The sequence below is a fragment of the Lupinus angustifolius genome, chromosome LG05, assembly GCF_001865875.1.
Source record: "Lupinus angustifolius cultivar Tanjil chromosome LG05, LupAngTanjil_v1.0, whole genome shotgun sequence".
NCBI lineage: Eukaryota > Viridiplantae > Streptophyta > Magnoliopsida > Fabales > Fabaceae > Lupinus > Lupinus angustifolius.
The window spans coordinates 2,692,906-2,702,507 of record NC_032013.1 but is presented as its reverse complement, the minus strand read 5'-3'; the positions used below and the strand labels follow the sequence as shown (position 1 = coordinate 2,702,507).

Below are 9,602 nucleotides of genomic sequence, written 5' to 3'. Positions count from 1 at the left end.
ATAGCTGGTTCACCTTACCGACTCCCTCATCCACAACATCGTCGTCAAAGAGGAGATGAAATTGATATTATTTTTGTTTCTATGGCTAGACAATAAGCAGTTTTATAAATTATTCTACTATATTTTTTAGTTTTGGTACTTGGAATTTTGGAGGACAATGATTTTCAATTTTCATTATATTTTTTACTTTGGATATTTTGATTTACACTCATAATTTTATCATATTTTATTTATTTATTTGTTATTTTATACATGTATCCTTGAACATATTGTATCCCATATTTTAAAAATATATATATCGATGTATCAGATATGTATCATATCCAACACACGTATTCGAATACGTACTTCTTAGGTTACACCTAATGAAGAATGATAAGCTCAGGAGTGCACAAAAAATGAAGTCATTTGCAGTTGATAAATCCTTAACTCAGTTAGGTGAAGATCTATGAGAATACTTTCACAATTTCTCTTAAGAAAATAATCTCAAACTAACCTGAAGCAACTTTCTCTCCAATAAAATAATTTTGAAGTTTCTCATTTTTATTCATTTCCCTTTAAAAAACTACCCGACAAATAAACGATTATGAGTTGTAACAAACATTATACAATTGATTTTATGTTAGGAGTCTCATATTAAGTAGAACAAACAGACGCACTTAAGGTAGGAGGCTATTCCACCTAATAGACTAGTATTTTGGATTGATTCTCCTCATGCGCTTGAGAATTAATAATTTGTGTCTTTTATTAGAATTACGTCACGAAAATGACTACCTATAAGATGAATTAAATGGAAATTGAAGGGAATAATATTATTTATGAACTGAGAAATAGACTATTTAAGATGCTCATAGCCGTAAATTGCATTTGCATATTATAAAATTTGAAGCATTGCCCCAAAAATACAAAACATTATGGAAAAACAAAAAAATATGGGATGTGGAAAGATAAACTGCTCATAAAAGAGCATTATACTAGACACCTAAATATTGAACTCAAACTTGCACCAAGAACCAAAATAGAAAATTTTCCCTTGTGAATAAATCAAGCAGAACAATGTTACTGCTGATACTCTTGTACTTTCTCATGCCATTCACTTTCCCAAATGGTTGCGGATGACTTTTGTAGCAGCAACCATGTTTTCAAGTGCTGGCTTCACTTCTGTGTACTTGCGAGTCTTGAGGCCACAATCTGGATTGACCCACAAAATATTTGTCTCAAGAACTGCAAGCATCTTGTTGATCCTCTCAGCCATTTCTTCGGTCGAAGGGATTCTCGGGGAGTGAATGTCATACACACCAGGGCCAATTCCAGCTCCATACTTCACTCCTTCGCGGAAGACTGACAGGAGCTTTTCATCAGAACGAGAGTTCTCGATGGTGATCACGTCTGCGTCCATATCAATGATCGAGTGGATGATGTCGTTGAAATTTGAGTAGCACATGTGGGTGTGGATCTGTGTCAATTGTTAAATAAGCATCAAATATGCAAGTTTACTATGTTTTTCGATCTAAATATAGAACAATTTTCTTTTAAAGTTGATTTGTAATAATCTAGAAATACCTGAGTAGTATCCTGCACACCAACATTGGTGATTCTGAAGGAGTGGACAGCCCAGTCTAAGTAGTGAGCTTGCTCGGACTTCCTCAATGGTAACCCCTCTCTCAAGGCAGCCTCATCGATCTGGATAACGGTGATTGCAGCCTTTTCGAGATCTTCTACTTCATCCTTGATAGCTAAAGCAATTTGATAACAAGTCTCGGATCTGTAAAAAAGTTTCACGCCATGTTAGAAATAAGAATATTGTAAATGTTCATTGTTGCCTCAACATTAAAATGGGTCTTGAGTTTATACCTAGGCTGGTCATTTCTAACAAAGGACCAGTTGAGAATGGTGACAGGGCCGGTAAGCATTCCCTTCATCGGGCGCTTGGTCATGCCCTGTGCAGTAGATGACCAGAAGACAGTCATCGGCTTTGGGCGACTCACATCGCCATAGATGATTGGTGGCTTCACACAGCGAGATCCATAAGATTGCACCCACCCATTGACAGTGAAGGCAAAGCCTGACAATTGCTCACCAAAGTACTCAACCATATCGTTCCTCTGCAAGGAAAGTCAATAACTATTAGTGAGAAGTACAATTGGAAATCGGCAACGTTGCATTAAGGGGCAGAAAATCTAGCAAGATGTGATGTTATGCAGAAAGGAAGAGCTAAAGATGTATCAAAATAATACAAGTGTAGTAAAACCATTATTTTTATTCTCTGCTTCGGCAGATATTAATGTATTCCTTATGTGTAGATGAAAGCTGACCTCAGGCTCCCCGTGTACCATAACATCAATATCAAGCTCTTCTTGGAGAACAACGACTTTGCGAATTTCCTCTGTAATTGATTTTACGTATTCTTCCTCAGAGATCCTGATTAGAAAGCAAGATTCAATTCAGCTCAATAAAAGAAGGAAAATCATCAATAACACAAGCAAAGATATCAGCTCTCAGCATTCGTACTTGTTAGCTTTGTATTCACGGCGCACCCTCCTCAACTCAACAGTCTGGGGGAAGGATCCAATAGTGGTGGTCGGGAGAACCGGAAGGTTAAGCTTCTTTTGCTGAGCATCCAGTCTGGTGCTTACATTAGTAGCACGGCGATGGTCAGAACCCTTCAATGCAGCAGCCTGGAAGGGAAAGAGAATGCCATAAGTAACGACAATAAATTTCATAACGAAATCCAATAGTTGAAAAGAAACAACAAAAGATCAGAACTCACGGCCTTCTGAACACCCTCATTAGTCACTCTGGGAGAGGACTTTCTTGAAGCCAGAGCAGAGGCATTAGAAGAGAAGAAAGCCTAGAAATGAAACCATGAAAATAGTCATTCAGTGAAACAAACAAGAATATTTATGCTTCCCCCACCAAGTAAAATACAACATTATTATCAAGTAACAAACACCATCTAGTTAACTTAGTTTGGATGATGCGAGCTAAACTTTACGGAATAGAGGTTACCTCATCTTTTTTACCACACATTGCGTTGGCCAATGCATTTACTTCAACAATTTTTTGGGCAGCAAAAGCCAGCCATGATTTGATCTCATTATCCAACTTGGTCTCGTTAACGAGATCAACAGCAGTGTGAAGAAGTGAGCAGGAAGTGGAAACAACAAGTTTATCTGTATACGGTTTAGAAAAGATATATCAAGTGATTATATTAGCAGCAGATTTGTACCAAAAACATTTCATGAACTGCATGTTTGACAATACCTTTGCCCACAATGCCCTCGAGAGCGTTTAATGTGTTGAGAGAACAGGCAAGGTCATTAGCCCAAATGTTCCTTCCATCAACCACACCAGCAAAGAGGTACTTTCCACTAGGAAATCCTCCCTTTATCAAATCAAGAGTTTTAGTTCCACGGATTAAATCAAATCCGAATGCTGTGACACCACCCAGACATGTGAGGGTCTTGAATGCCTCAGCCGGAATGTCAGCGAAGTACGTCTCAACAAGAACATTTAGACCAGATAAATTAGATGCAAGATCTGAGTATGCTGCCGTAAATGCTTGCAGCTGGTGAGAATCAAGGTCGGTGACAAGGGTAGGCTCATCAAACTGAATCCATGAAGCACCAGCTGCCTTAAGATCATCAACAACTTCCCTGAGTTTATAGCGATAAACAAGTTAGAGAAATATTATGAGTAGAATCATAAAGAACAAATAATAAATAGTTCTAAGCAAGCTAAATTCTTACTTGTAGACAGCAAGGACTTTTGGGAGGAGAGAAAGAAGAGAAAAGGATTTATCAACACCCTTAGCAGGTTTGGAGAGCAACAAGTATGATACGGGACCAACGAGGACCGGAACTGTATCTACTCCGAGCTGCAAGGGAAATCAAATATTCAATGACAAAGTCGATAAAGATAAACACATGAAAATACCATAATGATCCACACAGAACAACCAGTGGACACTGGCCGACATCAGGCATCGAAAGAACATCTCCTGATGAATATAAGATAAAAAAAAGGAGAAAACAATACACTATGTGTTTTTAGTACTGCTTCTTACGTCACAGCTTAACTAATCTCATGATACCTAACATATGGTTTTCAAGAAACAAACAGTTGAATTGGAGTTAATATATTGATTTATGAAATACATACCGCCTTGGCTTCCTTGTACTCGTGCACTGCCTTGTGGGAAGCATAACAGAAGTTCACATCAGGTCCCAATTCCGGGACAATAAAGTGGCTGAATCGGAGCACATACACAATAGTTCAATAACCAGATCATTACAACCATAGCATCATTAAGGGAAAACAACCAGTAAAACGAAACATGAGCCTTCACTTACTAGTTGGTGTCAAACCACTTGGTCATCTCCATTGCAGGCAGAGATGCATTGCCTCTAGCCATGGAGAAGTAGGTATCAAACCCAATCTCCCCACCACTCCATCCATATCTGGGTGGAACCGCGCCAAGCATGGCGGTGGCATCGAGCACCTGATCATAGTATGAGAAAGTGTTGCAGGGGATGTACTTAATCCCAGCATCAGCCATCTGCTTCCAGATGGATGCCCGGAGATCAGACGCCACCTTCTGCAAATCCTCGGCGCTGCTCTTCTTATCCCAGAATGACTCCAGAGCAAACTTGAGCTCTCTCTTGGGGCCCATGCGAGGATATCCAACAATATGGGATGCCATTGTTCTGTTGCATCAGGTAAAATAACACAAAAAATTCAATTCTTTATGTTTCATAACAGTTATACACCCCTCAATGATGGACAAATTATTGATTATCACATGTTCTTTCCTTAGGAAAACAAGTTATTTAGTCCTTTTTTAACCAATAATTTACTCTTCTTCAATAGATGTGTGATAAGAAGTTTAGAACAAATAGTTTCCATTTGAAAAACTACTAAACATAAGAATCACAATTCACAAGTCAATTATCAGACAAACACACACCACTTACAACAACACAAGCATATAAAGGGTAAGAAAAAATTCAAATCCAAACTGCAATAAAACAACAATCAAACCTTAATCCAACTAGGTAGAGACGACTATATAAATCAACCGACGTCATAATGGCCTATTATAAATCATGTTCTCATATGCAACAATGCTATGGGAAAATGTTTTAATAAGCTTCTATGATATGTTTCACGAAAGATTACAAATCATTTGGAAGTTATTCCATAATCTATGCTAAATCAGAATTTTTACACGGAGTGGAATGAGCATGTGATCTTGAATTAGATTGAAATTTTAACAGAACCATACAATTTAAACAGGAGTTACATGATCATTAGTTGATTAATCAGTTACAAATAAGAGGAAAAAAATATAAACGCACCAGTAATGTATGAGTGTTATACATCATCCACCTGATATTTTAAATAAAATAATTCAAATGAATAATAAATGATACAAAGACTGTATATAAGTTTTTACATCGACACTCTACAAATAAATCTGGTAGTGTCCTTTTCCCAACAACAGTTTCGCATCATAAGGATGAACTAACTAGTGGTTATCAAAACGTACAAAAATTATGTAAACTTTTTTTGGTAAAGAATTATTTTTCACTCCAGATTTGCATAAGGTAGTTGAACTATTAATTACAACAACCAAACCTTATTTTCACTAGTTGACTTATAAAAATAAATAAAAATTTCATTTCTATGTCAAATAAAATAGAATAATGATATCATGCCACTAGGCCGCTTAGTGACTACGAGATTATAGATTCGAATTCAGAAAAAAATTTCTCCATTTATGGAAGAAGGCTGAGTATCTACCCTATTAAGTGAGAGCCTCTCGGCTGCCCTTTTGTTGATATTATGCCACTGAAAACAGTTCAATGTTCTTAAATAGGTAAGTTGAGGATTATTGCAATGATAAGGTTGTTTGACTAATGACATCGAGGTCATGATTTCTAATTCTGTACCATGCTGCACTAAGTAGAAGTCGTGTGTACTAGCTGCCGATTCTTAACAAATATCTTAAAAATCACGTATATAGTATATGAAATATATAAACATGATTGGTTGATAATGTGTCACTAATTTACATACAAATGATCAAAGCTATACTACATTAAAAAAAGTAACGAAACCAAAGTGAAAATTTTCAGATGACTTTTAAATCAAGCATTAGATCTAAACAAAACAAAAATGAAAAGTATGTGGCACATGAAAGTAACTACTATAAGTAACCATTCATATTTACCAGTATATAGATTTCGGTGAGAAAGTAAAAAAGAGTAAAAACTTTTGTAGTTAAAGGAAGTGAGAGAAAGAAATGAGGTAGTAAATAATAGTGAGGAATGTGATGATATTTAATAAGAAGAGAAGTGGGTAACTACGTGAAATGAATGAAGGAGAGTGAGAAAAGGAGAAGTTACCGTTTAACTGTGTGGTAAAAGAGACTAATTCTTTCTTACTATATGGGTTTCTGTTATGTGATTGAAGTACAATGAAGAATGCGAAGAAAATGGAGCAGTGATAGGGTTATTTATAGGCCAGTTTTTTTGGTCAAACCAACTACACCAACCAATATGGAATAATAGGTGTGGCTTCACTTTTATTTTAGTACAGTAATCTTATTGATAAATTTTAATTAAATTCCCAAAAAGTGGTAATTAATATAGAATGAATTAAACACAATGAGAAATGGCTTTTTGGTGTATAGCATGCTTCCTTAGTTGGTAACTAGCATGTATAGACCATGTATCCTTTGTATGGTAGGATAGATTTAGCAAAAGAGAAAACAAAGTGAGAGTGAAGTTGAAGAGAAATAGAAAAAATAAATAATGAAATATACTGAATAATATTGATTCTCATTAATTGAAACAAGGTCTTAAACACATTACTTGAGAAGCAAGTTGATCAAAAATATCTCCACTAACTTAATTAATTAATGATTTTATTTTACCCCACATTCTCAAAAAGGCTAATTAAAAAATATATTCTAGTGAAATATCAAAATTAATCAATATGCTCAGGCAAGTAATTTGTGATAGGCCAAGTTTAATTTTATGTGTGATTCTGGGTCACGTGGCCAACATTTCTCAGTGAGCTTATGTTGGTCAGATCCATGTACCAAGGTCACTATGTTTCGGTTAGTTTCATGTGTCAGGTCCAATTCGTCTCGATCATTTTTACATCTAGGGTCATTTTGTCTCGATTGGGTTCATGCACAGCTCCATGTGCCAAAGTCAACTGTCTCAGTCATTTTTGTGTGTTAGGGTCACACCTTCTTGGTCAGATTCATGAGCCAAGGCCACATTACTTCGATTATTTTCTGACCGATGTTGGTGTGTTTGGGCAATATTGGTTTCCTTTCCTTTCTTGGTCAAGGGGTCTTGGGCATCATGCTTAGTGTTTAATATTAAGAAGAGAGGAACAAAGAGAGTAAAAAAAATGTATGAGTCTCATACAAATTCTTTCTCTATAAGAATAAAGTGAAAGAAAATAGAAATTTTATGCAACATATAAATAATATATTTCTCCTAATTTCACTTTTTTTAATTAAATTCACAATAATCATTATTATAATTATTGATTAGTAATTAAAAATTAAAATAATATATATTATAATATTTAAATATATTACTTTTTATTACGTAAGTCTATCTTATTGTTACAAGAAACTAATATATAATAGAAAAACATTAAACTATTGTTTATAAATTAAGACATGTTTGAGAAGTGACGATGTGGTTGGTGAGAAATTGGGATCGCCACCTTTAGACATGTTTTGGAGTTTGTCTATCACGATGTATTTTCACTTTTATATATTGCATATTGCATTTAACATTGCAAGTTGGTGAGGAATTGGGGTCACCTTTGGACCTTTTTAACAGTTTGCTTATCACGATGTATTTTTTTTTTAACTTTTATAGATTGTATTTCCCATATTAATTTACGAAGAAAAATATATTTATTAACAGTGTATGAGTTTTATACATTATTACTGTATTCAATGTTCATGTTTATTCATAATTGATTCTTCAAGAAATAATATAAATAAGTGATAAATAATGTAATAACTGTATATATAATTCTTTACATTGATAATGTATTGATATACACTTTTAATTTATTATAAAAACGTGATTGTTGGTAGAGATATTATAATATCAATTGCAAGATTTTCTAAGAATTAATACTGTCTCCACCATGTAAGTTACGTGAACAAAGTTCAATGTGACATGTGAAGAATGAACATAGAAAACGTTGATAAATTTTAATTTGTAATTAACTCGTATATTTTTACATATATAAATCGCCATATTACCCTCATCTTGGAGAGTAAAATCACAAATATTTCAAGAGACAATGTGATATTTTTTTTAGTGTATTAGGACCAATGTGATATGAATTAAAAAACTCATATCCCTTTGGTTAAGATTATTGAAAATATATAGGTATGTTATATTCATTGAAGGAATACAATCCTAGTTGAAAATATGTGAAGCTTAAGAAAAAATATGTATATACAACTTGAATCAACTAACTCTAGTTGGTAAACTTTTATTTTGTATATGTTATTTTTACTAACTCTAATTTCTGTCGGTAGTGGGAGATTATAATAAAAGGATGCTTAGAACCATTTTCTTTGATAATTAATAATATTATGGAAAATATTACTATTTACTAAATAAATGATAAAAAAAGGTAAACTATAAGTTTATAAATGTTTTTAAACACACCATAAAATATGTTTAATTTTTTTAACATTATTGTGATTCAAACAAATACTACAGTTTTAAAAATGTTGTTAATAACAACAATAGTATTTTTAGGAATAATTTAATAACATCTTTTTAATAACATTAATTTTTTTGTGTGCCCTTGAAGTACGTTTTTAAACTTTAAACAATGTTGTAAAGTCTGACTACAGAGCAAACGGCAAACCATTAAAAGGTTGATGTTCAAGTTTAACTACTTCAACTTATTATTATATTATATAATATAATATAATATAATATAATATAATATAATATAATATGTATGTATTATCATCATAAAGCATTGGAGTAGATTAGGATTTACAACCAGTCAAATAACTATTCAAACTTGAAAATGATTATATTTTGTAATCATAATTGAATAAGAGATTTAACTGTTTTAAATAGAGAAATTTTTTAATTAGACCATATTAAACTCAGTTAAATTAGAATAAAGTAGGAAATGAATTGGATGATTTACTTAAATTAATACCCAATATTAAGTGTCTAATATCGTGAATATTCTGTATATGTTTTATTAATTATATATTTTACTAACGATTAATTTTAGAAATTAATTGGTATTGATTTAGGAAAAACCATAGTTTAGTGTTAGCCTTGTTTTATGAATTCCTATTTTGTGGTAAATTTTCGTAATTTTCTGTGACGGAAAGTTTTTGAGCTACCGTCGGGCCCAAATTCGCCTTAATTTGGCCCAAAAACGTGTTTTTGAGTTCCGTAACCCATAATCGAATTTCGATTGTACCATTGGCTTCGAAATATTATTTTATCAAGTTCGTCCATAACACATTTCTAAACGTGTTCTTGATTTAAAATGTTGCTTTAAATACGAGATCAACAATATCA

The 9,602-nt window shown here is 33.4% G+C and overlaps 1 protein-coding gene across 2 annotated transcripts; it reads right to left on the bottom strand.

Annotated features, from left to right (window-relative positions):
• On the bottom strand, nucleotides 854-6,448 carry LOC109347459 (5-methyltetrahydropteroyltriglutamate--homocysteine methyltransferase-like). 2 transcript variants are annotated; one of them, XM_019587327.1, is made up of 12 exons: nucleotides 6,372-6,448; nucleotides 4,353-4,712; nucleotides 4,162-4,249; nucleotides 3,750-3,877; nucleotides 3,265-3,656; nucleotides 3,010-3,173; nucleotides 2,771-2,851; nucleotides 2,512-2,678; nucleotides 2,316-2,421; nucleotides 1,855-2,105; nucleotides 1,564-1,765; nucleotides 854-1,456 (listed from the first exon to the last, which is right to left on the bottom strand). In XM_019587327.1, the coding sequence occupies exons 2-12, from the start codon at nucleotides 4,700-4,702 to the stop codon at nucleotides 1,094-1,096; spliced, it is 2,292 nt and encodes a 763-aa protein (XP_019442872.1). In that variant the 5' UTR covers nucleotides 4,703-4,712; nucleotides 6,372-6,448; the 3' UTR covers nucleotides 854-1,093. The 2 variants fall into 2 exon arrangements, with proteins under 2 accessions (XP_019442872.1, XP_019442871.1); XM_019587326.1 differs by lacking the exon at nucleotides 6,372-6,448 and adding an exon at nucleotides 6,233-6,320 and having other exon boundaries at nucleotides 4,353-4,709.